Source organism: Rhinopithecus roxellana, chromosome 10 (assembly GCF_007565055.1).
Source record: "Rhinopithecus roxellana isolate Shanxi Qingling chromosome 10, ASM756505v1, whole genome shotgun sequence".
NCBI classification, from domain to species: domain Eukaryota; kingdom Metazoa; phylum Chordata; class Mammalia; order Primates; family Cercopithecidae; genus Rhinopithecus; species Rhinopithecus roxellana.
In genome coordinates, this window is record NC_044558.1 from 85,353,444 (window position 1) to 85,380,418 (window position 26,975).

General features: G+C 47.8%; 1 protein-coding gene and 1 non-coding gene across 2 annotated transcripts; one reads left to right on the plus strand and one right to left on the minus strand.

Annotated features, from left to right (window-relative positions):
- Nucleotides 1–14,139: 14,139 nt before the first annotated feature.
- Nucleotides 14,140–14,246, plus strand: LOC115900119. Its single transcript, XR_004059799.1, has one exon. It is a non-coding gene; the product is annotated as a U6 spliceosomal RNA (small nuclear RNA).
- A 1-nt stretch (nt 14,247) lies between these two features.
- Nucleotides 14,248–24,935, minus strand: SIRT4 (sirtuin 4). Its single transcript, XM_010368285.2, has 4 exons — nt 24,884–24,935; nt 22,946–23,443; nt 14,729–15,023; nt 14,248–14,598 (listed from the first exon to the last, which is right to left on the minus strand). Exons 2-4 carry the CDS (start codon nt 23,440–23,442, stop codon nt 14,446–14,448), a joined length of 945 nt encoding a protein of 314 aa, XP_010366587.1. The 5' UTR covers nt 23,443; nt 24,884–24,935; the 3' UTR covers nt 14,248–14,445.
- Between the last annotated feature and the right edge of the window lie 2,040 nt (nt 24,936–26,975).

Below are 26,975 nucleotides of genomic sequence, written 5' to 3' on the forward strand. Positions count from 1 at the left end.
TAATTTTTGTATTTTATTGTAGAGACAGAGTTTCACCATGTTGCCCTGGCTGGGCTCAAACTCTTGAGTTTAAACGATCCGCAGGGCTCGGCCTCGCAAAGTATTGGGATTACACGCGTGAACCGCCACGCCTGGCTACTCTGCCCAGTCTTTTGTGAGTATCATTTCTTCCAGCCTTGGAAGCTAAGTTGAATTAGAAAGACACTTCCAGGAAGCAAGCAAGCACCTTGAAACCTGAGTAATGATTAACAATCACCATCTACGAATTATTTACTCTGTACCAGGACTGTGTGTCCATAAATCCTCTTGACAGCCCTATGAGGTATTGGCACTATTAGCAAATATTATTTTCCTATACTGAGGCTCAACAGGAGAGGCCACTTTTCCAGAGCTATCATCTAGTAAGCAGCAGAGAAGGAATTTGAACCCAGCAAGTCTAACAACAGAAAACACACGCTCAACCACTGCCCTTCCCTGTCTGAAGTGGTAGGCTTTCGTTTGAGCCAGACCTTGCCCCCATCTCATGATTCTGCCTTCATTTTCAACTGTATTAAACCATTTTTCTTCAATGACTTTCTTTTCTAAATAAAAGGCTTCGCCACACTCTACAAGCTAATTTTGATACTATAGTCATGAAATATAATAAACATTAACAAGCCGGGCATGGTGGCACGCGCCTATGGTCCTAGCTACTCAAGAGGCTGAGGCAGGAGGATCTCTTGATCCCGGGTGTTTGAGGCTGCAGTGAGCTATGATCACATCACTGCACTCCAGCCTGGGTGAAAGAGTGAGACCCTGTTTCAAGCTACTAGGGAGGCTGAGGTGGAAGGATCCCCTGAGCCCAGGAGTTGGAGGCTGCAGTGAGCTGTCATCATGCCACTGCACTCCAGGCTGGGTGACAGAGAGACACGCTATCTCAAACACACACACACATAAAACCCAAACAAAAACAAAACAAAACAAAAAACCAATAACAGCTTGCATTTCTTGAGCACTTACTGCATACTTCCTTGTTCTGAGTTTTCCACATCTCATCTCATTACATGTTCAAACCAGTTCTGTGATATTGATGTTTGCTCCCATTTCATGGATGAGGAACTACAAATTCAGAGAAGTTAAGTCATTTGTCCAAGATCACACAAATGGCAAGATCAGGATTTGGCCAGGTCTGTCTGATGGCATTGCCTGAGCTCTTAACCACTAAGTCACTCAGTTCAATTCCTCTGTTAGTATTTATGACTATATTGACATTGAAATTCACCAGAGCTAGGCCAGGGGCAGCGGCTCACGCCTGTAATCCCAGCACTTTGAGAAGCCTAGGCGGGCAGATCACTTGAGGCCAGGAGTTTGAGACCAGCCTGGCCAACATGGCAAAACCCTGTCTATACTAAAAAATACAAAAATTAGCTGAGTGTGGTGGCGCACACCTGTAATCCCAACTACTCGGAGGCTGAGGCAGGAGAATGGCTTGAATCGGCTAGGCTGAGGTTGCAGTGAGCTGAGATCGCACCACTGCACTCCAGCGTGGGTGATAGAGTAACACTCGGCCAAAGAAAGAAAGAAAAGAAAAAGAAATTCACCAGAGCAAGTGGGGAGAGGCAGAGAAGGGAACTGAAGCAGAAAAGCAAAGTTGAGGCCAGGCACAGTGGTTCACGCCTCTAATCCCAGTACTTTGGGAAGCCGAGGAGGGCAGATCACCTCAGGTCAGGAGTTCGAGACCAGCCTGGCCAACACGGTGAAACCTCATCTCTACTAAAAAATACAAAATTTAGCTGGGCATGATGGCGTGCACCTGTAATCCCAGCTACACAGGAGACTGAGACAGAAGAATCGATTGAACCCTGGAGGCAAAGGTAGAAGTGAGCTGAGATCACGCCACTGCACTCCAGCCTGGGTGACAGAGTGAGACTCTGTCTCAAAAAAAAAAAAGCAAAGTTGAGAAAAGATCATAGGAACTATCAAAAGGCACCATTAAGCAGTTTCAGACCACTGGAAACTGACAGAACAGCCACCACTTCTGGGTGTGTGGTAGGCAGTAAAAGACCTTCTTCTATTTGAAGAAGGGAGTGTGTGTGGACTTATCTTTTGGCATAATTACTCCCTCATTTTATTTATTTATTTATTTATTTAATTTTTTGAGATGGATTCTCACTCTGTCACTAGGCTGGAGTGCAGTGGCACAATCTCGGCTCACTAACCTCTGCCTCCCGGGTTCAAGTGATTCCCTTGCCTCAGCCTCCTGAGTAGCTGGGACTACAGGTGCGCACCACCACGCCCAGCTAATTTTTTTTTGTATTTTAATAGAGACAGGGTTTCATCATGTTGGCCAGGATGGTCTCGATCTCCTGACCTCGTGATCTGCCCACCTTGGCCTCCCAAAGTGCTGGGATTACAGACGTGAGCCACCGTGCCCAGCCCCTCATTTTATTCATCCATTCAATGATTATTTATTGAACACTTACTCTGGGCCAGGAACCATACAAAATGCTGAGGATACAATGTATTTGGTGCTGACCACAAGACAATGATTTAGTGTTAGTATCTGTCTACAATTCAGTCTGCTCTGAGACTGTTTTCCTACTCTTCAAACTGGCATCCTTATATGTATTATGCTGTATGCTCCAGATGGTGTCATGTCTTTTGCACAATAACCTTGTCATCCTTGAAGTTCTATAGTTGTAGGTACTGTTATATCCACATCTGATGGATAAGGAAACTGGCTTAAATATGCAAGGGATTGCCAAAAGTCATTCCTGGGTGGCACAGCTGACCTTGGAACCCAAATCCAGATAATTCAGAGAAGTGCTATCAGATTGTGAACTTGTTGAAGGCAGAGTGAGGTGTCTTAGCCACTTTTGTTTCTCTACCTGCCTATAGGAGACACTCAATAAATGATTGCTGAATGCTAAATGAAGCGTTGGTCATCAGTGCTCAGGATCTTTCTAATTATTTGGCAGTCAAGAATGGAACTATTCTCAAATTCAAATTCAACAAGCATAAACTGAAGAACCCTTCTTTGCATACTGTGCTATGAAGAATTTCAAGGGATGCAAAATTAAGTTAGACCTGGCCTTAGTCTTCAACGAACTGTGAAGGCCATAAAAAAGTATTTCTTCAGTGAAAAGAAATTGCAAGTCCCTGTTGGATGGAAGAAAAGTTGGCTTTTAGGAAAATGGTGCTTACTTTTTTTTTTTTTTTTTTTTAAGATGACAGAACAAACAAGAGAGAGAGCAGTCACCGGGCTACTAAAAGCCCTAAAGATATCCTCTGATGTAAAAATCTATCTCTTGGGCCGGGTGTGGTAGTTCAGGCCTGTAAATCCCAGCACTTTGAGAAGCCGAGGCTTGCTTGAGTCCAGCCTGGACAACACAGTGAAATCCCGTCTCTACAAAAAATCAGCAAGGTGTTGCATGGCTGTAGTCCCAGCTACAGCCGAGATGGGAGTATCACCTGAGCCCAGAAGGTTGAGGCTGCAGTGAGACTGCACTCTGGCCTGGGTGACAGAAAGAGACCCTATCTCAAATAAAAAAAAAAAAAGAAAAAACACAAACATAAAACCAACAACAAAATAACCCACCTCTTTTTCATTATCAAGGCTCGGGAAAGAGAATAAATTTCCTTAATAATCTTTAAATGAACATTTGTATGAAAGTAGGATACGCAAAACTAATTGAATGGCTAGGATGATTTGAATGAAGAAATAAGGAAATAAGCTGGATAGAGTAATTTGATGGAGAGATTACAAATTCCAGCAACCACATTGTCTTAGCAGTGTCTAGCGCATCACATATGTTCACTAAATAATTGTTCAGCGAAGTTAGTGTGACGTACTGTTTCGCCGAAGCTAAGGAGAAAAAGCCACGTGGCCGTATTTACCTTTTCATGTCACGTGATGCTGCGTGCCCAACCCGATCTCTAGTCCACCGCCCCCCATCCTCCGCCAAAGGATGTGATTGTGATTGGGTATCTTATGAGCACGTGGCTCTCGATTTATCTTTTCTATTGGTCAATAGCGGCCCGGCCCCCCGGTCTACTTCTACCCCTCCCCGGCCCAGGCCCCGCCCCTCTGGGTCGCCCGGGAAACCTGAGTCGGCGCAGGCGCAGTGGCTGGTAATGGTCACCCCCCCCCCCCCCCCCCCCCCCCAGTGGCGTCCGCGTGAGGTGGCAGAGGGTCCTGTCTACAGCTTCCTGGGGTCCTGGCGGCGCTCTTCTCCTGAGCCAGAATCCAGCAGGAAGGACAGAATGGGCGCTAGAGTGTGAAAAGAGGGCGAACTCACGTGGATATGACTCTCCGGGTCGCTCTTCCCTGTCCTCCAGCTCCCCCTGCCGGTTTCCTGTGGGCATGGCCTTCATTGCTTTTATCCCGGGGACGGATTAGCGGGTAGGGAAAGTGGGGTGCAGGGAACAAAGAGGAGCTGAGAGGACAGATGGCCAAGCAGAGAGGCGAGGGGATGGTGGGCGAGCCACAGGCCTCTGAGGCGCCGCAAATCTACACTTAAATTTCCACCCCCACATTGAAGGGGAAAAAAAAAACGAAGAGATTTGCTGGTCTAACCTCCATGCTTTTTGTATGTTGTTTCCTACCTTTTCCTACCTGGTGAAGGCATGTTTACCTTTCAGAACCCAGCCTGGGTCCCTTCTGGAAGTTTCTTGAGCTTTGTCCTTCTTCCCCAGGTACAGCTGCTGTTACCCCACCGGGTTTCTACAGCAGAAAGTCCGAGAGCGAACTCAGAACTGGACTGGCCTTCATTCCTGGCCTAGTTACCCTGTTGGTGACCTTGGGCAGGTTACCCGAAATAATAGTGCCCATATTGTAGGGTTGGAGGAATTAAGTGTGCAAATATGTTGTGTAAATGCTTTCTAAGTGCTTGTTGTATAGTGAATGTTCAATAAATATTATTTTCCTAAGGGGAAGGAGAGGAAAGGATAATGCACTTTAATTTTTCTTTAGAAAGTCTTTATTACATTAAGCAAGCCTTGATTTGTCATCTTTTTCTATTTTTTTTTTTTTACTTTTTATTACTATTATTTTTATTTTATTTTATTTTATTTTTTGAGACGGAGTTTTGCTCTTGTTGCCCAGGCTGGAGTGCAATGGTGCGATCTCAGCGCACTGCAACCTCCGCCTCCCAGGTTCAAACGATTCTCCTGCCTCAGCCTCCCAAGTAGCTGGGATTACAGGGGCCAGCCACCATGCCCAGCTGATTTTGTGTTTTTAGTAGAGACGGGGTTTCACCATGTTGGTCAGGCTGGCTGGTTTCGAACTCCTGACCTTGGATGATCCACCGGCCTCGGTCTCCCAAAGTGCTGGGATTACAGACTCATGTGAGCCTCCGTGCTGGGCCTATTATTATTATTATTATTATTTTATTTATTTATTTTTGAGATGGAGTCTCACTCTGTCGCCCAGGCTGGAGTGCAGTGGCGCTATCTCGGCTCACTGCAAGCTCCGCCTCCCAGGTTCATGCTATCCTCCTGCCTCAGCCTCCCAAGTAGCTGGGACTGCAGGCGCCCACCACCATGCCCGGCTAATTTTTTGTATTTTTCAGTAGAGACGGGGTTTCACTGTGTTAGCCAGGATGGGCTCGAACTCCTGACCTCATGATCCACCCGCCTCGGCCTCCCAAAGTGCTGGGATTACAGGTGTGAGTCACCGCGCCTGGACTTTTTTTTTTTTTTTTTTTTTTTTTTGAGACGGAGTTTTGCTCTATCGCCCAAGCTGGAGTGCAGTGGCATGATCTTGGCTCACTGCAGCCTCTGCCTCCTCGACTCAAGCAGTTCTTCAGCCTCAGCCTCCTAAGTGGTGGGATTACAGGCACTGGCCACCACGCCCGGCTAATTTTTGTATTTTTAGTAGAGACGGTTTTCACCATGTTGGCCAGGCTAGTCTGGAACTCCTGACCTCAGATAATCTGGCCACCTCGGCCTCCCACCGAGCCCTGTTTGCAGTCTTTTTTAAAAGAGACAAACAGGTACACTTTGGGAGGCCGAGGCGGATGGATCACGAGGTCAGCAGATCGAGACCATCCTGGCTAACACAGTGAAATCCCATCTCTACTAAAAAAAAAAATACAAAAAAAATTAGCCGGGCGTGGTGGCGGGCGTCTGTAGACCCAGCTACTCGGGAGGCTGAGGCAGGAGAATGGCGTGAACCCGGGAGGCGGGGGTTGTAGTGAGCCGAGATTGCGCCACTGCACTCCAGCCTGGGCGAGAGAGCGAGACTCTGGTCTCAAAAAAAAAAAAAAAAAAAAGGCGACAAATAGGTACACAAAAAGGAAATGAAGCTCTGGGCAGATGATTGTGAAGTCTAGTTAAAGAAGCTGGGCGCAGTGGTTCACAATGTAATCCCAGCCCTTGGAAAGGCCAAGGTGGGCGGATCACTTCAGGCCGGAAGTTCAACATGGTGAATCCCCGTCTCTACTAAAAATACTAAAATTAGCCAGGTGTAGAGACCCACGGATGTAATCCCAGTTACTTGGTGGGTGAGGCACAAGAATCGCTTGAACCCGGGAGGTGAAAGTTGCAGCGAGCCGAGATCATGCCACTGCACTCCAGCCTGGGCTACAGAGTGAGATTCTGTCTCAAAAAAAGCAGTCAATGTGGGCCAAAGGCAGATATGATGATTTCCTTTTCCATCATCCTGTCCATGTCCTAATGATAGTGACTGCCTTTCCTTATTATGTGCCAGGTACTGTGCTATGAGCTTCACGTGCATCATTGCCCTGCTTAATCTTAAAACCAACCCAATGAGGTAGCTACTATTATCTTCATCTACAAAGAGCCTGAAGTTAGATAAAAATAACTTGCCCAAGTCTTCTAACTAGTAAGTAGAAAAACTGGGATTGACGCTGGGTAAGGTGACTCACACCTGTAATCCCAGCCCTTTGGGAGACCAATGTGGGAGGATCGCTTGAGTCCAGGAGTTTGAGACCAGCCTGGGCAACACAGTGAGATCCTGTCTTTACAAAAAATTCAAAAATTTATCCAGGCATGGTGGTACACACCTGTAGTCCGAGCTATGTGGGAGGATTCCTTGTGCCAAGGAGGTTGAGACTGCAGTGAGCCCTGTTCCTGCCACTGCACTCCAGCCTGGGTGACAGCAAGACCCTGTCTCAAAAAAAAAAGTTGGGGGACGTTGAAATCCAAGTCGATCTATAACCTAAGAGTTGTTTTGTTTTGTTTTTGAGACATTGTCACTCTGTCACCCAGGCTGGAGTGCAGTGGCACGATCTTGGCTCACTGCAGTCTCTCCCTCCCAGGTTCAAGTGATTATTGTTCCTGTGAAACCCCTCAGTACTGGGCAATCTCTGACAATTGGTCACGCTGCCTAGGAGTGTTGGATTTCCTATTGGTCCTTCCTCTGATCCACTCAGAAAAACTTTAGTTCACTTTTGCAAAAGTAGTAGCTGGGATTACAGGTGTGCACCATCACACCTGGCTAATTTTTGTATTTTTAGTAGAAACAGAGTTTTGGCATGTTGGCCAGGCTGGTGTCAAATTCCTGGCCTCAAGTGATCCACTCACTTGAGGCATGAGTCACCTCACCTGGCTACCTAAGGGTTTTAATTCCATGCTATATTCCTTTTCTAATAAATTGAAAAAAAAGACAAAAAAAGAAAAACCTAGGCTGGGCACTATGGCTCACACCTGTAATCCCAGCACTTTGGGAGGCTGAGGCGGGCGGATTGCTCGAGGTCAGGAGTTCAAGACCAATCTGGCCAACATAGCGAAGCCCCGTCTCTACTAAAAATACAAAAAATAGCTAGGTGTGGTGGCACGTGCCTGTAATCCCAACTACTTGGGAGGCTGAGGCAGGAGAATCACTTGAACCTGGGGCAGGGGTGAGGGTGGGGGCGGGGGTGCAGAGATTGCAGTGAGTGAGATCGTGCCATTGCAGTCCAGCCTGGGTGACAGAGCTAGACTCTGTCTCCAAAAAAACAAAAGGAAACAAAACAAAACAACCTCCTTTCTTGGATTAGTCTAATTTCTTTCTTCATGAAGTGGAAATTACCTGTATTGTGACATAAACATTAAGTAAAAAACCTATATCTCAAAGTAGTGTATTGAATCTCAGCAAGAATAATATATATTGAATTAATTATTATATCTGGGTAGTCAGGCGTGGTGGCTCACGCCTGTAATCCTAGCCCTTATGGAGGCTGAGGTGGGTGGATCACGAGGTCAGGAGATCGAGACCATCCTGGCTAACTTGGTGAAACCCCGTCTCTACTAAAAAAATACAAAAAAAATTAGCCAGGCGTGGTGGCGGGCGCCTGTAGTCCCAGCTACTCGGAGGCTGAGGCAGGAGAATGGCGTGAACCTGGGAGGCAAAGCTTGCAGTGAGCCGAGATCATGCCACTGCACTCCAGCCTGGGCAACACAGCGAGACTCCATCTCAAAAAAAAAAATTATATATCTGGGCAACTTCTGTTGGGTGAGTTGAATGATGGTCCAGGTGACCAACTCATCCTGGCTTTAACACTGAAAGTCTTGCATCCTGTGAAACCCCTCAGTACTGGGCAATCTGTAACAGTTGGTCACGCTACCTAGGAGTGTTGGATTTCCTGTTGGTCCTTCCTCTGATCCACTCAGAAAAACTTTAGTTCACTTTTGCAAAAGTTCACCTTTATGTATGCCCAGGCATCTCTTGAGGGGTAAACTTTCATTAAGTGAGTTAATGTATTGTTAAATGCTTTGCACTGTGTTTGGTTTATGGTATGTGCTCAATAAATGCCTGGAGTTTTTTGGTTTTTTGTTTTTGATTTTTTGAGCGGACTTTCGCTCCTGTCGCCCAGGCTGAAGTACAGTGGTGCAATCTCGGCTCACTGCAACCTCTGCCTCCTGGGTTCAAGCAGTTATCCTGCCTCAGCCTCCCAAGTAGCTGGGATTACATGCACCTGCCAGCACACCCAGCTAATTTTTTGTATTTTTGGTGGAGATGGGGTTTTGCCATGTTGGCCAGGCTGGTCTCGAACTCCTGACCCCAAGAGATCCACCCGCCTCAGCCTCCCAAAGTGCTGGGATTACAGGCATGAGCCACTGCACCCAGTCAATAAATGCTTGCATTTAAGGGAGAGGTGAGAGAAGGATATCCGTTTATGAGAGCACTAAGAGGAAGAATATGAGTTAGTGGGGAGGAAGTTTCCAGTCTTATGTGCCTGTTTGCCTGTGTGAATCCCACTTACTAAAACCATGACAGCAGAGCACAACTGCCGAGGCAACTGAGTGGAGACACAACCCAAAGTTATGCTTAAGGCTGGTGTTGTGCGGCCGGGACCGCAGAACCAGGCCAGTGGCAAACTGATAGCACCCACTACTAGTGTGTCACTCTAATGAAGGGTACATGCAAGTGGGTTAGGAGCTGCCACGATGGTGGAAAGCAAAAGACTTAAAGCAAGGAGACAGACATGAGGAGTGTCAGCTTCAGGAAATACTACCTTCCTCTTGGGGTGCATTTTTTGGTGGAAAGAATTCCATCTCAGGAGGAAATATGAACAAAGCAAACATTCCAAAGGCTCTCCAGACTTGATTTCATCATTCATGCCAGTTCTGAGGTACTAAAAGAGCCTGCCTTCCCTCCCTGGCTGCCTAATCTGCTCTCCATTGGCCATTACATTTTGTTTGTTTGTTTGTTTGTTTGTGTGTTTGTTTTGAGACGGAGTCTCGCTCTGTTGCCCAGGCTGGAGTGCAGTGGCCGGATCTCAGCTCACTGCAAGCTCCGCCTCCCGGGTTTACGCCATTCTCCTGCCTCAGCCTCCCGAGTAGCTGGGACTACAGGCGCCTGCCACCTCGCCCGGCTAGTTTTTTTGTATTTTTTAGTAGAGACGGGGTTTCACCGTGTTAGCCAGGATGGTCTCGATCTCCTGACCTCGTGATCCGCCCGTCTCGGCCTCCCAAAGTGCTGGGATTACAGGCTTGAGCCACCGCGCCCGGCCTTTGTTTGTTTAAGTGCAGAAATCTTGGGCAAGGCCACTACATTGTAACCATTCCTGGTCTCCTTGGCCAAGTGTACTACTGGTTTTTACTTCAACTTTAGGCTGGCCACCTTTCCCACAATCTGATCATAATCTGCAGACAAATTAGATTGCTAAAAAAAGAAAAAAAACTATGCCAGATGTGGTGGCTCATGCCTGTAATCACAACACTTTGGGAGGCCGAGGCGGGCAGATCGCTTGAGGTTAGGAGATCGAGACCAGCCTGGCCAACACAGTGAAACCCCGTCTCTACTAAAAACACAAAAATTAGTTGGACATTGTGGCGCACGCCTGTAATCCCAGCTACTTGGGAGGCTGAGGCAGGAGAATCACTTGAACCCTGGAGTTGGGTGTTTCAGTGCATTGCACTCCAGCCTGGGTGACAGAGCAAGACTCCATCTCAAAAAAAAAAAAAAAGAAAGAAAAACAAAAACTAGAAGGAAAGTCTACTTCAATTCTAGTCCTGGCTCTGACATTATATAGTGTGACCTTAGGTAAATCTGGATTTTAGTTTATTAAGAAATAAAATGGGCTGGGCGCAGTGACTCACGCCTGTAGTCCCAGCACTTTGGGAGGCTGAGGTGGGCAGATCACAAGGTTAGGAGATCGAGACCATCCTGGCTAACACGGTGAAACCCCGTCTCTACTAAAAATACAAAAAATTAGCCGGGCGTGGTGGCCGGCGCCTGTAGTCCCAGCTACTCAGGAGGCTGAGGCAGGAGAATGGCGTGAACCTGGGAGGCGGAGCTTGCAGTGTGCCGAGATTGCGCCACAGCACTGCAGCCTGGGCGACAGAGCAAGACTCCGTCTTAAAATTTTTTTTTTTTAAAAAGTATCTTTTATTTGTATTTTATTTATTTATTTATTCATTTAGAGACAGAATCTATGTCACCCAGGCTGGGGTGCAGTGGCACAATCATGGCTCACTGCAGCTTGGACCACCTGGCCTCAAGTGATCCTCTCACATCACTTCCCAAGTAGTTAGGACCACAGGTTTGTGTATGGCCAGATAATTCAGACAATTGTTTTGTATTTCTTTTTTTTTTTTTTTTTGAGACAGTTTCACTCTGTCACCCAGGCTGGAGTGCAATGGCGCCATCTTGGCTACTGCAACCTCCACCTCCTGGGATCAAACGATTCTCCTGCCTCAGCCTCCCGAGCAGCTGGGATTACAAGCTCCCACTACCACGCCCAGCTAATTTTTTTTTTTATTTTTAGTAGAGACAGGGTTTCACCATCCTGGCCTGGCTGGTCTTGAACTCCTGGCCTGTCAAATAAGGAAACAAAGGCATAAGGCCAGCGCAGTGGCTCACACCTGTAATCCCAGCACTTTAGGAGGCCAAGACAGGTGGATCACCTGAGGTCAGGAGTTCGAGACCAGCCTGGCCAACATGGTGAAGCCCCCATCTCTACTAAAAATACAAAAAAATTAGCTGGACGTGGTGGTGGGTGCCTGTAATCCCAGCTGCTCAGGAGGCTGAAGCAGGAGAATCACTTGAACCCAGGAGGCAGAGGTTGCAGTAGGCTGAGATCATGTCACTGCACTCCAGCCTGGACAACAGAGCAAGACACCATCTCAAAAGAAAAAAAAAAAAAAAAAACAGCCAGGCACAGTGGTTCATGCCTTTAATCTCAGCACCTTGGGAGGCCAAGGTGGGCGGATCACCTGAGGTCAGGAGTTTGAGATCAGACTGACCAACATGGAGAAACCCCGTCTCCACTAAAAATACAAAATTTGCCAGGTGTGGTGGCACATGCCTGTAATGCCAACTACTCGAGAGGCTGAGGCAGAAGAATTGCTTGAGCCCAGGAGGTGGAGGATGTAGTGAGCCAAGATCGTGCCTTTGCACTCCAGCCTGGACAACAAGAGTGAAACTCCATCTCAAAAAAAAAAAAAAAAAAAAAAAAAGGCCATCCACTGACTGGGCATGGTTGCTCATGCCTATAATCCCAGCACTTTGGGAGGCCAAGGCGGGTGGATCACTTGAGGTCAGGAGTTTGAGACCAGCCTGACCAACATGGTGAAACCCTGTCTCTACTAAAAATACAAAAATTAGCCAGACGTGGTGGTGCATGCCTGTAGTCCCAGCTACTTGGGAGGCTGAGGCAGGAGAATCGCTTGAACCCTGGAGGCAGAGGTTGCAGTAAGCCGATATCGTGTCATTGCACTCCAGCCTGGGCAACAAGAGTGAAAAAAAAAGAAAAAAAAAAATGTATGAAGTGTTCAGAATAGGCAGAAACAGAGTGATTAGTTGTTGCCGGGGCCAACAGGTGATAATTGCAGTGGTGGGAAACAGGAAATGACTGCTAATGGGCCCAAAATGTCTTCTTGGGATGATAAAAATGTTCTAGAATTAGATAGTAGTGATCAGAGCACACCTTTGTGAGTGCACCAAAAAATAAGTCAATTATACATTTTTATTTTTTTTATTTTTTATTTTTTATTTTTTATTTTTTTTTTGAGGTGGAGTCTCGCTCTGTCGCCAGGACTGGAGTGCAGTGGCCAGATCTCAGCTCACTGCAAGCTCCGCCTCCCGGGTTCACGCCATTCTCCTGCCTCAGCCTCCCGAGTAGCTGGGACTACAGGCACCCGCCACCTCGCCCGGCTAGTTTTTGTATTTTTAGTAGAGACGGGGTTTCACCGTGTTAGCCAGGATGGTCTCGATCTCCTGACCTCGTGATCTGCCCGTCTTGGCCTCCCAAAGTGCTGGGATTACAGGCTTGAGCCACCGCGCCCGGCCAATTATACATTTTCAAAGAGTGTACTTGATGTTGTATAAATTATTATTTCAAAATTATTATTTTTAAAAGTGGGGAAAAAGCAATGGCAGATTCTGGAACATTTAGTGTCTTAAAGAGCTACATGTCTAGAATTTGAAAACCGTAATATTTCAAACACTACAGCTTAATGTACATTAAAAAATTAGCTTTTGCTGGGCACGGTGGCTCATGCTTGTAATCCCAGCACTTTGGGAGGCCAAGGCGGGCGGATCACGAGGTCAGGAGATCGAGACCATCCTGGCTAACACGGTGAAACCCCATCTCTACTAAAAATTAAAAAATGAGCCAGGCGTGGTAGCGGGTGCCTGTAGTCCCAGCTACCCTGGAGGCTGAGGCAGGAGAATGGCATGAACCTGGGAGGCGGAGCTTGCAGTGAGCCAAGATCGCACCACTGCCCTCCAGCCTGGGGGACAGAGCGAGACTCCGTCTCAAAAAAAAAAAAAAAAATTAGCTTTGAGGCTGGGCTCGGTGGCTCATGCCTGTTATCCCAGTACTTTGGGAGGCTGAGGCAGGTGGATCACTTGAGGTCAGGAGTTTGAAACCAGCCTGGCCACCATGGTGAAACCCCGTCTCTACTGAAAATACAAAAATTAGCCGGGTATAGTGGTGGGCACCTGTAGTCCCAGCTACTCGGGAGGCTGAGACAGGAGAATCGCTTGAACCCGGGAGGCAGAGGTTGCAGTGAGCCAAGATCATGCCACTGCACTCTAGTCTGGGCTACAGAATGAGACTCCATCTCAAAAAAAAAACAAAAAACAAAAAAAAAAACGCCTGGGCATGGTGGTTCATGCCTGTAATCCCAGCACTTTGGGAGGCCAAGGCAGGCAGATCACTTGAGGTCAGGAGTTTGAGACCAGCTTGGCTAATATGGTAAAACCACATCTCTACCAAAACTATAAAAAATTAGCCAGGTGTGGTGTGGTACATGCCTGTAATCTCAGTGACTCGGGAGCCTGAGGCAGGAGAATCACTTGAACCCAGGAGGCGGAGGTTGCAGTGAGTTGAGATCGCAACACTGCACTCCAGCCTGGGCAACAGAGCGAGACTCTGTCTCAAAAAAAAAAAAAAGTTTTGGCCGGGTGTGATATCATGCCTATAATCTCAGCACTTTGGGTGGCTGAGGCGGGTGGATGGCTTGAGCTCAGGACTTCGAGACCAGCTTGGGTGACAAAGTGAGACCCTGTCTCTACAAAAAGTACAAAAAATTAGTTGGGCATGATGGTGCACGCCTGTAGTCCTAGCTACTTGGGAGGCAGAGGTGGGAGGATGGTTTGAACCTGGGAGGCAGAAGTTGCAGTGAGCTGAGGTCAGGCCATTGCACTTCAGCCTGGGTGATAGAGTCAGACCCTGTCTCAAAAAAAAAAAAAAAAAAAAATTAGTTTTAGTGCTCTCTTCAGCAGCACATATACTAAAACTGGAATGATACAGAGAAGGTTAGCATGACCCCCATGCAAGGATGACATACAAATTCATGAAGCATTTCATGTAAAGCTGAACAAATTTATTTTAAAAAAATGAGTTTTAATTAAGAATATCCACACATTAAGATACCTAGAACCTTCTATACTTTGTCAGTGCACGCTTCTCTGTCTAATGGGAACTGGAATCTGTTATCTGAGAAGGCAATTACCTTTAGCAGCAAGACTCAAGTGAGAGTCCCTGTTCCAGGTTCTGGAACATTAGGCTGTGGTCAGCGTGGGTCTATCAAAGGCAGCAACTCTCCACAACGAGAATTCAGTTTCAGACACGCCAAGTCATCTGACCGTGTGGGCCCAATGTTCAGTATTGCAATCGGCAGCTTATTCTCCCGGGCAGTGAGGATAAACCTGTAACTGGAGTATACCTGCACGGGTAAAAGACACACAGAAGAATGTCTAGTTCTCTAGATCTAGAAAAAGCTAAACCAAACGGGGTCTCTCCAGGACTCACAATCCCGCACAGCAGGGGGTTACCACTCTGGCCAAGTCAGATACCTGCAAGGATGATCCCACCACCAAGAGGGAGTCGGCTTCTTTTACACGCTTGTGCACAAAATCAACCTTGTCAGGGTTCACTGTGTCCCCGAAGAAAACGACATCTGGTTTCAGATGGCCTCCACATTGAACGCAGGATGGGACCTGAAAGCTCCGGACTTGCTCCTCTGAGAGAAAGACGTCACCATCAGGAGCCAGACCATAGGCCTCAGCACTCCAGGTGGGGTTCAGGACTTGGAAGCGCTCTTGCAGCACCCCCCGGGGAGTCTGTTCCCCACAATCCAAGCACAGGACCCTGGAACCAAGGAAGACGCCGACTGAACAGTATGTCCTTGGGAGGGACAAAGCTGTCAGAGACGTTTCATCCCCAACCATTTTCAGCCCTTCCATTGCTGCTTTCTTTCCCTAACACACAATCCCCACCCCATTTTAGCCATACTTTCTATTTTATTTTTTTAATTTTTGGAGACAGGGTCTGGCTGTTGCCCAGGCTGGAATGCAGTGGCATGATCTCAGCTCACTGCAGCCTCAACCTCCTGGTCTCAAGTGATCCTCCCACTTTGGCCTCCCAAAGTGCTGGGATTACAGGTGTGAAACACTGTACCCGGCCCATCTATTTCCTTCCTGTACACTCCTTCCTAACCTTCTGCTATAGCTCACTTTTATGCTTAACATGACTGCAAATGCTTTCCCTGCTGGTTTCCTTAGTGCCCAAACCTGCGTTTTTCCCTCTATCCTTTCCCTTGCTCATCTGCCGCATTTGCCACTGTCTATTACCATCCCCTCTAAAATGCTTCTCCTTCTTGGTTTCCAGGACACAGTGTCTCCTGGTTCGTTCCCTTCTCACCTCTTTTTTTTTTTTTTTTTTTTTTGAGAGGGAGTTTCACTCTTATTGCCCAGGCTGGAGTGCAATGGCATGATCTTGGCTCACTGCAACCTCCTCCTTGTGGGCTCAAGTGATTCTCCTGCCTCAGCCTCCTGAGTAGCTGGGATTACAGGCATGTGCCACAACACCCAACTAATTTTTTTAGTATTTTTAGTAGAGATGGGGTTTCTCCATGTTGGTCAGGCTGGTCTCAAACTTCCGACCTCAGGTGATCCACCCACCTCGGCCTCCCAAAGTGCTGGGATTACAGGTGTGAGCCACCACACCCGGGCCTCCTTTTCACCTCTGTAATCACCAGAGCTTAAGCCAGTGAGGGGGAGCATTTTGTGTCTGTTTTTATTTTTTTATTTTTATTTTTATTATTTATTGTATTTATTTACTTGTTTGAAACGGAGTTTCGCTCTTGTTGCCCAGGCTGGAGTGCAATGGCACGATCTTGGCTCACCACAACCTCTACCTCCCAGGTTCACGCAATTCTCCTGCCTCAGCCTCCCAAGTTGCTGGGATTACAGGCATGCACCACCACGTCCGGTTAATTTTATATTTTTAATAGAGACGGGGTTTCTCCATGTTGAGGCTGGTCTCAAACTCCTGACGTCAGGTGATCCACCCGCCTCGGCCTCCCAAAGTGCTGGGATTACAGGCATGAGTCACGACGCTCCACCTATTTTTTTATTTTTTTAAGGGACAGGGTCTTGGTCAGGCGTGGTGGCTCTTACCTGGAGTGCAGTGGCATGATTATAGCTCACTGCAGCCTCGAACTCCTAGGCTCAAGCAATCCTCCTGCCTTAGCCTTCCAAAGTGCTGGGACTACAGGTGTGAGCCACCACACCAGCCTCATTTTTCTCCTTTTAGTTCTAGTCAGCTATCAGATTATGTTGATTTGCTTCTCTTAAAAGGCCCCCTGTGGCCAGGTATGGTGGCTCACACCTTATAATCCCAGCACTTTGGGAGAGTAAAGAGAGAGAATCACTTGAGCCAAGGAGTTCCAGACCAGTCTGGGTAGACAGCAAGACCCTGTCTCTACAAAAAAAAAAAATTTGTTTTGCTTGTCTTTTTGATTTTTGGGACAGGGTCTTGCTCTGTCGCTCAGGCTGGAGTGCAATGGCGCGATCTCGGCACACTGCAACCTCTGGAGCCTCCTGGGCTAAAGCGATTCTCCTGCCTCAGCCTCCCAAGCAGATGGGATTACAGGCGCCTGCCACCAGGCCCAGCTAATTTTTGTGATCTACCCACCTCAGCCTCCCAAAGTGCTGAGACTACAGATGTGAGCCACTATGCCTGACCAAAAAATGTATTTTTTAATTAGCTGGAGCTCTAATTACCTAGGAGTTCTAGGTTACAGGGAGCTATAATGGCACCATTGCACTCTAGCCTGGGTGTCAGAGCCAGACCCTGTCTAAATAAGAAAAAAGGGCCAGGCCGGGCGCGGTGGCTCACACCCATAATCCCAGCACTTTGGGAGGTCAAGGTGGGTGGATCACTTGAGATCAGGAGTTTGAGACCCGCCTGGCCAACATGGTGAAACCCCGTCTTTACAAAAATACAAAAAAATTAGCCGAGTGTAGTGGCGCACACCTGTAATCCCAGCTACTCGGGAGGCTGAGACAGGAGAATTGCTTGAACCCAGGAGGCAGAGGTTACAGTGAGCTGAGATCATGCCATTGCATTCCAGCCTGGGTGACAGAGTGAGACTTCATCTCAAAAAAAAAAAAAAAAAAAAAAGGCCAGGCGCAGTGGCTCATGCCTGTAATCCCAGCCCTTTGGGAGGCCAAGGCAGGCAGATCACCTGAGGTCAGGAGTTTGAGACCGGCCTGGCCAACACTGTGAAACCCAGTCTCTACCAAAAATACAAAAATTAGCCGGGCGTGGTGGCGGGTGCCTATAATCCCAGCTATTCAGGAGGTTGAGGCAGGAGAATCGGTTGAACCCAGGAGGTGGAGGTTGCAGTGAGCCAGGATCACACCACTGCACTCCAGCCTGGGCAACAGAGTGAGACTCTGTCTCAAAAAAAAAAAAGAAAGGAAGGAAGAAAGAAAAAGACCCCTGTGAAATGTCAAGAAGTCCTGGATTGTTTTAAAATGCTTAAGAAGAGACACAGAGAATAGGTAAAGTAGACATGACAAAATCTTGATAAAACCTTGGAATCTGGGTGATGGTATATGAGAATTCACTATACTGTTCTCTTTACTTTTGTGAATGTTTGAGATTTTCTTTATTTAAAAAAAGATTTTCATCATGAAAAAAATTGTGGTTTTTGTTTTTTTTAAGGTGGAGTTTCACTATTGTCACCCAGGCTGGAGTGCAATGGCACAGTCTTGGCTCCCTGCAACCTCCGCCTCCCAGGTTCAAGCGATTCTCCTGCCTCAGCCTCCCGAGTAGCTGGGATTACCAGCATGTAGCACCACGCCCGGCTAATTTTTTTTTGTTGTTGTATTTTTAGTAGAGACAGGGTTCTCCATGTTGGTCAGGCTGGTATTGAATTCCTGACCTCAGGTGATCCGCCCGCTTCGGCATTCCAAAATGCTGAGATTACAGGTGTAAGCCACTGCGCCCGGTGAAAAAAATTGTTTTACTGAATCCATAAGCATCATTAATTCAAATTCCCTGGATACCACCTTAGTCTAGGTCCTTCAGGCTGACCTCACTGACCTGCTCTTGTTAATCCTGTCTAGCCTTCCTCAAATGCTATTTTTATCATGTTGCTTTCTTGCTCAGAAACCACTAACAAACCCCTTTGGTGTCTCACAACAGACCCAACTGCACTGCCTGATTTTCAAATGCAACCATGATTTGGGCCTAACTTTCCCAGATAATCTGGTTTCTGCAAGTCCCAGGTCCAAGCCTCTACAGAGGCCAGGCCAGACTCCTCTGGGATCTACAATTTCCCTTCATTTGGAAAGCCCTGTTTCCCGCTCTTGCCTAGACAAACCTGAGCCAATCTCAAGCCCCCTGTATCCATAAAAGCTTTCTTGGGGCTGGGTGCGGTGGCTCACACCTGTAATCCCAGAGCTTTGGGAGGCCGAGGCAGGCGGATCACGAGATCAGGAGTTCAAGACCAGGTTGGCCCACATGGTGAAACCCTACCTCTACTAAAAATACAAAAAATTAGCTGGACGTGGTGGCAGGTGCCCGTAATCCCAACTACTCGGGAGGCTGAGGCAGGAGAATCTCTTGAACCCAGGAGGCAGAGGTTGCAGTGAGCTGAGACCATGCCACTACACTCCAGCCTCGGCAACGAGAACAAGACTCTGTCTCAAAAAAAAAAGAAAGTGTTCTTGGGCCAGGCGTGGTGGCTCACACCTGTAATCCCAACACTTTGGAAGACGGAGGCAGAAGGATAACTTGAGCTCAGGAGTTCGAGACCAGACTAGGCAACACAGCAAGATCCTGTCTCTATTTTTAAAAAGTTTAAAAAACAAAAAAAAAAGTTTTCTCAACCAATTATTCCAGTCTTTACTAAATCTGTTTATTTGAACATGCACAGCATATAAATCAAGACCCACACAATTTAACAATCATGCATTGTCATTTATCATTAATTATGTGTTTTTCATTTGTTTACTTGTTTGCTTTTTGAGGAGTTTCGTTCTTGTTGCCCAGGCTGGAGTGCGATGGTGGGATTTCGGCTCATTACAACCTCCGCCTCCCAGGTTCAAACAATTCTCCTGTTTCAGCCTCCTGAGTAGCCGGGATTATAGGCATGCACCACCATGTCTGGCTAATTTTGTATTTTTAGTAGAGACAGGGTTTCACTATGTTGGTCAGGTTGGTCTTAAACTACTGACCTCAGGTGATCCGCCTGCCTCGGCCTCCCAAAGTGCTAGGATTACAGGAGTGAGCCACCGCGCCCAGCCAATTATGTTATTTTTGTGTCTCCCCAAATATTACAAAGTTCTTGCATATAAAGTGGGTCATGTTTTATACTTTGGTTTTTGTTTGTTTGTTTGTTTGAGACAATCTCCCTCTGTCGCCCAGGCTAGAGTGCAATGGCATGATCTCAGCTCACTGTAACCTCTGCCACCCATGTTCATGCAATTCTCCTGCCTCAGCCTCCCTAGTAGCTGGGACTATAGGCACGCACCACCACGCCCGGCCAATCTTTTATTTTTAGCAGAGACCAGGTTTCGACATACTGGCCAAGCTGGTCTCAAACTCCTGAGCTCAAGTGATCTGCCCCCCTCAGCCTCTCAAAATGCTGGGATTACAAGTGTGAGTCACTGCGCCCAGCCTATACTTTGGTTTAGGTACTACATAGTGTAATGTATGTACACCGTACATTCTAGGCACCCAGTAAATATTTCACCATTTGCAGACTGATTTCAGCCCTCAGAGGAGCCTCTTTAGGGCTTAAAGAAATAAGTCTCCAATTAGCTACAATTATTACCAGACCCATAAGCATGATACCCTCCCATGTATTTGTTCCCTCATTATTTGTTGAATTCTGACTATTGCCCAGCTACATTATATTCTATGTATCCAGGCATCCTAGGCATCAGAAACCCAGCAGCTTATAGCACATGCTATTGGTGTTCAGCTCATATTTTCCTCAGAATATGCCAAAGGCCACGTTCAATCAGTTTCCTTTCTTTTTGTTTTTTTATTGAGATAGAGTCTCACTCTTGTCCAGCCTGGAGTGCAGTGGCACAATCTTGGCTCACTGCAACCTCTGCCTCCCAGGTTCAGGTGATTCTTGTGCCTCAGCCTCCCAAATAGCTGAGACTACAGGCGTGTGCCACCACGCCCAGGTAATTTTTTGTATTTTTAGTAGAGATGGGGTTTCACCGTGTCAGCCAGGATGGTCTCAAACTCCTGACCTCAAGTGATTTGCCTGCCTCTCTGCCTCCCAAAGTGCTGAGATTACAGGCATGAGCCACCGCACCCATCCCAGTTTCCTTTCTCTCTCTGTTTTTTTTTTTTTTTTTTTTTTTTTTTTGATGGAGTTCCACTCTTGTTGCCCAGGCTGCAGGCTAGAGTGCAATGGCACAATCTCGGCTCACCACAACCTCCACCTACTGGGTTCAAGCAATTCTCCTGCCTCAGCCTCCCGAGTAGCTGGGATTACAGGCATGCACCACCACGCCCGGCTAATTTTGTACTTTTAGTAGAGACGGGATTTCTCCATGTAGGTCAGGCTGGTCTCGAACTCCCAACCTCAGGTGATCTGTCCGACTCAGCCTCACAAAGTGCTGAGATTGCAGGCGTGAGCCACCGCACCTGGCCAATTTCCTTTCTTAAAATTTTTTTTTGTAGAGACGGAGTCTGGCTGTGTTACCCAGGCTGGTCTTGATCTCCTAACCTCAAGCAATCCTCCTGCCTCGGCCTCTTGAGTTGCTGGGATGACAGATATGAACCACAGCACCCTGGTGCACACAGTTTTCTTACAAGCAGTTTCCTGTGTCTCTCTTGCTTCAGATGTTCTCTGCCCATGGAAGCCTCCTTGGGAGGAGCAGAGTCAAAATATTAGGGAATTAATTTCCCTACAGTGATCCTGGACCCATGAGGGATGAAAGATGGTGAATAAATACCCTAGCTTCAAGGCCAAGCACAGTGGCTCACACTTGTAATCCCAGCACTTTGAGATGCCAAGGCAGGAGGATCACGTGAGCCCAGGAGTTCGAGACCAGCCTGGGCAACATAGTAAGACTTCATCTCTACAAAAAAATAAAAATTAAATTAAAAATTAGCTGGGCATGGTGGTGTTTGTCTATAGTCCCAGCTACTTAGGAGGCTGGGGTGAAAGGATCACTTGAGCCCAGGAGATTGAGGCTATAGTGAGCTATAATCACACCACTGCACTCCAGTCTGTGTGATAGAGTGAGAGCCTGTCACACACACATACATGTGCACACACAAACACAAAAGAAAAGAAAAAAGAAAAAAAAATCACCCTAGCTTGCTCAACTTTTTTTTTTTTTTTTGAGACAGAGTCTCGCTCTGTAGCCCGGGCTGGAGTGCAGTGGCCGGATCTCAGCTCACTGCAAGCTCTGCCCCCCGGGTTTACGCCATTCTCCTGCCTCAGCCTCCCAAGTAACTGGGACTACAGGCGCCCGCCACATCGCCCGGCTAGTTTTTTTGTATTTTTTTAGTAGAGACGGGGTTTCACCGTGTTAGCCAGGATGGTCTCGATCTCCTGACCTCGTGATCCACCCGTCTCGACCTCCCAAAGTGCTGGGATTACAGGCTTGAGCCACCGCGCCCGGCCTACTTTTTTTTTTTTTTTTTTTTTTTTGAGACAGAGTTTTGCTCTGTCACCTAGGCTGGCATGTAGTGGCATGATCTCAGCTCATGATCTCAGCTCACTGGAACCTCCACCTCCCAGGTTCAAGCAATTCTCCTGCCTCAGCCTCCTGAGTAGCTGGAATTACAAGTGCGTGCCACCACATCCAACAAATTTTTGTATTTTTAGTAAAGATGGGGTTTCACCATGTTGACCAGGTTGATCTTGAACTCCTGACCTCTGGTAATCCACCTGCCTCGGCCTCCCAAAGTGCTGGGATTACAGGCGTGAGCCACCACACCCGGCCTCAACTTTCTTTAAAAAAAAAAATATATATATATATATATATATATGTATATATAAAATTTACTTTATTTATATAGAGACAGAGTCTCACTGTGTTGGCCAGGTTGGTCCTGAACTGTTGGCCTCAAGCAGTCTTCCTGTCTCAGCCTTCCAAAGTGCTAGGATTACAGGCATAAGCCATCGTGCACCATCCTCAACTTTTGTTTTCTTTTTTTTTGAGATGGAGTCTTGCTCTGTTGCCCAGGCTGGAGTGCAGTGGTGCAATCTTGGCTCACTGCAGCAACCTCTGCCTCCCAAGAGATTTTCCTGCCTCAGCCTCCCAAGTAGCTGGGATTACAGGCATGTGCCGCCATGACCGCCTAATTTTTGTATTTTTAGTAGAAATGGGGTTTCACCATGTTGGCCAGGCTGGTCTCGAACTCCTGAGCTCACATGATCTGCCCACCTCGTTCTCCCAAAGTGCTGGGATTACAGGCATGAGCCACTGCGCCCAGCCCCAGCCCTCAAGTTTCATTGAGACAATCCTCAGACATGTCCTAGACAGTTGGAGGGTTCCTCACAGGACTGAACCCCAGTGCCCAAAGCAGTAACCCACTCATTAACACACCCTTTCCTGGCTTTCCTCTCTTTTCTGTTTTACGTCCTCACTCCATCAATGAATTTACTGGAATCAACTCCAAAATAAACAACTTGTTCTGAAATCCTTTTCTCAAGGTCTAAGACTGCGGTGATCAAGACAGCCAACGTCCCTACTCTGCCAAAACAACACACAGGTTTGCGTTCAAACCATGTACACCTCCTGCACCTGTGCATGCATCCGTGGAGCTCTGTCAGGCGCCGACTCCCTGCCTTGGTGTGCAAGGCATCCACATTTTGGGTCACCAACCAGTACAGCTTTCCGAGTTTCTCCCAGGTACTCAAAGCCCAGTGTGCAGGGTTAGGCTGGTGGGAGGAGAATTGAGGCCAGCCCACAAAGTTTCTCGCCCAGTACCGCTGGCGGATTGGGGCACTCCGGACAAAATCGCCATGCTGGATGGGCCTGCGGTCAGTGCGGGCATAAAGCCCCACCTTTTCTGACCTGTAGTCTGGTATCCCTGACTCGGTGGAGATTCCTGCCCCAGTCATTACGAGGAGTCTCTTGGAAAGTGTGATGAAGCGCTGTAACTCTTTGACCTTCTCAGGGTCCAAAGGAGGACTTGCTGGCACAAATAACCCAATGGAAGCTTTCGAGCATTGCCAGCTGGGGTTTGCGATCCAACGGCCTTTTGCTGACCTGAAAGTCAACCCAAAGCTCATCTTCATTCTAGAGAAAAAGAAACCTCATGTGAGAAACTGGGGTGTTTTTTCTCATTTTTTGTTTGTTTGTTTTGTTTTTTGAGACAGAGCCTCCCTCCGTTGCCCAGGCTAGAGTACAGTGGCGCAATCTCATCTCACTGCAACCTCCACCTCCTAGGTTCAAGTGATTCTGTCTCAGCCTCCCAAATAGCGGGATTACAGGTGTGCACCACCACACTCAGCTAATTTTTTTGTATTTTACTAGAGACGGAGTTTCACCATGTTGGTCAGGCTGGTCTCAAACTCCTGACCTCAGGTGATCTGCCTGCCTCGGCCTCCCAAAGTGTTGGGATTACAGCCGTGAGCCACCGCACCCGGCCCCATTCATTCTTTTTTGAGCCAGCATCTCACTCTGTCACCCAGGCTGGAGTGCAGTGGCATGATCTTGGCTCACTGTAACCTCCGCCTCCCGGGTTCAAGTGATTCTCCTGCCTCAGCCTCCAGAATAGCTGGGACTATAGGTGAGCGCCACCATGCCCAGCTAATTATTGTATTTTTAGTAGAGACGAGATTTCACCATGTTGGCCAGGCTGCTCTCGAACTCCTGAGCTCTAGTGATCTGCCCGCCTTGGCCTCCCAACGTGCTGGGATTACAGGTGTCAGCCTCCAAGCCTGGCCCTAATAAGTCAGGTTTTGTTTGATTTTGTTCATGTAATTAAGCACACATATACACTCCTTTTATTTTTTCATTTCCCCCTTAGTTTAGTTTACCTTCCACTGCAAGCTCTGCTACTTGGATACATCAGAGAGACAAGACCCCTGCCTGTCAGCTTTTCTAGCTGTAACAATAGAGGGCCGGGTGCTGTGGCTCACGTCTGAAATCCCAGCACTTTGGGAGGCTGAGGTTGGCAGATCACTTGAGATCAGGAGTTCGAGACATGCCTGGCCAACATGGTGAAACCCCGTCTCTACTAAACCTACAAAAAAATTTAGCCGGGAGTAGTGGCACCTGCCCGCAATCCCAGCTACTGGGGAGGCTGAGGCAGAATTGCTTGAACCTGGGAGTCGGAGGTTGCAGTGAGCCAAGGTCGCGCCATTGCACTCCAGCCTGGGCGAAGAAGCGAGACTCCGTCTCAAAAAAAACCCTTTGACATATTATTTGATATAATGCATAAATCCTCTAGTGACATGCAACCCGTATGTAAACATTATTTTATGCTTGGCTTTCCAGATCTGAGATCAGGACCCCGCTTTCTCCTTGACATTCCACAGCAACACGTGAACAGCTAAACAAACACACATTTCGGTTTCCCGAGACCAAAGGGCCAGGGAAACCCCAGCTGAAAACGTGCATCAGCGGAACAACTGCTCTCTTCCAGGTCCCACCAAGGGCAAAGGAGAGAAATAGAATCCCTCACAAGAAATCCACAACTTCTAGAAACCCGCAGCACGCGCAGAACACACTTACTTCTCACAGCTCTGCGGACACTTCACAGCCCACAGTGGGGCTGTCTGATTACATTTGCATTTTGGGACATGTAGTCCAGAAAGATTAAATTATCAGAGAAAAACTACAAGTCCCATAATCTTCCGCGTCTCGCAATTGACGGCCCCAGATCATCCAGGATCGCCCCCTGTCGGCTCTTTCTGGTCAGAGGTCCTCTGTTAATATAAAAGCTTTTAATCATGGATTGTTTGTTTGTTTTCAATTTTTGTGGGCACTTAGTAGGTGTATATATTGATGGTGTACATAAGATTTTTTTTGTGTGTTTTCTTTTTTCTTTTCTTTTAAGACGGAGTTTTTCTTTTGAAAAAACTCCAGGCTGGAGTGCAGTGGCACGATCTCGGCTCACTGCAACCTCCCCCTCCCAGGTTCAACCGATTCTCCTGCCTCAGCCTCCAGAGTAGCTGGGATTATTATTATTATTATTATGTATTTATTTAATTTAATTTTTTTTTTTTTTTTTTTTTTTTTGAGGCGGAGTCTCGCTCTGTTGCCCGGACTGGAGTGCAGTGGCCGGATCTCAGCTCACTGCAAGCTCCGCCTCCCGGGTTTACGCCATTCTCCTGCCTCAGCCTCCCGAGTAGCTGGGACTACAGGCGCCCGCCACCTCGCCCGGCTAGTTTTTGTATTTTTTTTTTTTTTTTTTTTTTGAGATGGAGTCTTGCTCTGTCGCCCAGGCTGGAGTGCAGTGGCCGGATCTCAGCTCACTGCAAGCTCCACCTCCCGGGTTGAAGCCATTCTCCTGCCTCAGCCTCCCGAGTAGCTGGGACTACAGGCGCCCGCCACCTCGCCCGGCTAGTTTTTTGTATTTTTTAGTAGAGACGGGGTTTCACCGGATTAGCCAGGATGGTCTCGATCTCCTGACCTCGTGATCCGCCGGTCTCGGCCTCCCAAAGTGCTGGGATTACAGGCTTGAGCCACCGCGCCCGGCCAGTTTTTGTATTTTTTTTAGTAGAGACGGGGTTTCACCGTGCTAGCCAGGATGGTCTCGATCTCCTGACCTCGTGATCCGCCCGTCTCGGCCTCCCAAAGTGCTGGGATTACAGGCTTGAGCCACCGCGCCCGGCCAGTTTTTGTATTTTTTTTAGTAGAGACGGGGTTTCACCGTGCTAGCCAGGATGGTCTCGATCTCCTGACCTCGTGATCCGCCCGTCTCGGCCTCCCAAAGTGCTGGGATTACAGGCTTGAGCCACCGCGCCCGGCCTATTTAATTTTTGAGTCGGAGTCTTGCTCTGTGCCCCAGGCTGGAGTGCAGTGGCGAGATCTCAGCTCACTGCAAGCTCCGCCTCCCGGGCTCACGCCATTCTCCTGCCTCCGCCTCCCCAGTAGCTGGGACTACAGGCGCCCGCCACCACGCCCGGCTAATTTCTTTTTGTATTTTTAGCGGAGACGGGGTTTCACCATGTTAGCCAGGATAATCTCAATCTCCTGACCTCGTGATCTACCCGCCTCAGGCTCCCAAAGTGGTGGGATTACAGGCGTGAGCCACGCGCCCGACCTATTTTTGTATTTTTAGTACAGACGGGGGTTTCGCCATGTTGGCCAGGCTGGTCTTGAACTCCTAACCTCAGGTGATCTGCACGCCTTGACCTCCCAAAGTGCTGGGATTACAGGAATGAGCCACCGCGCCTGGCCATCTTTTCTCTTATTTTTTGTCTTCTTTTCTTTTCTCTGTGCCTATCTATGCTTTCCCACATGGGATGTTTTGATACAAACATGCAATGTGAAATAAGCACATCATTTTTTTTTTTTTTTTTTTTTTTTTTGAGACGGAGTCTCGCTCTGTCACCCAGGCTAGAGTGCTGTGGCCGGATCTCAGCTCACTGCAAGCTCCGCCTCCCGGGTTCTCGCCATTCTCCTGTCTCAGCCTCCCGAGTAGCTGGGACTACAGGCGCCGCCACGTCGCCCGGCTAGTTTTTTGTAGTTTTTAGTAGAGACGGGGTTTCACCATGTTAGCCAGGATGGTCTCGATCTCCTGACCTCGTGATCCGCCCGTCTCGGCCTCCCAAAGTGCTGGGATTACAGGCTTGAGCCACCGCGCCCGGCCAAGCACATC

Excerpts from the sequence above, each read along its gene's own strand:
- SIRT4 (XM_010368285.2), bottom strand. The coding sequence starts at position 23,442 with ATGAAGATGAGCTTTGGGTTGACTTTCAGGTCAGCAAAAGGCCGTTGG. Across the intron at positions 15,024-22,945 it reads CTCCACGGATGCATGCACAG|GGTCCTGTGCTTGGATTGTG; the intron begins GTGCAGGAGGTG and ends CCTTGGTTCCAG. Across the intron at positions 14,599-14,728 it reads TGGTGGGATCATCCTTGCAG|GTATACTCCAGTTACAGGTT; the intron begins GTATCTGACTTG and ends TTACCCGTGCAG.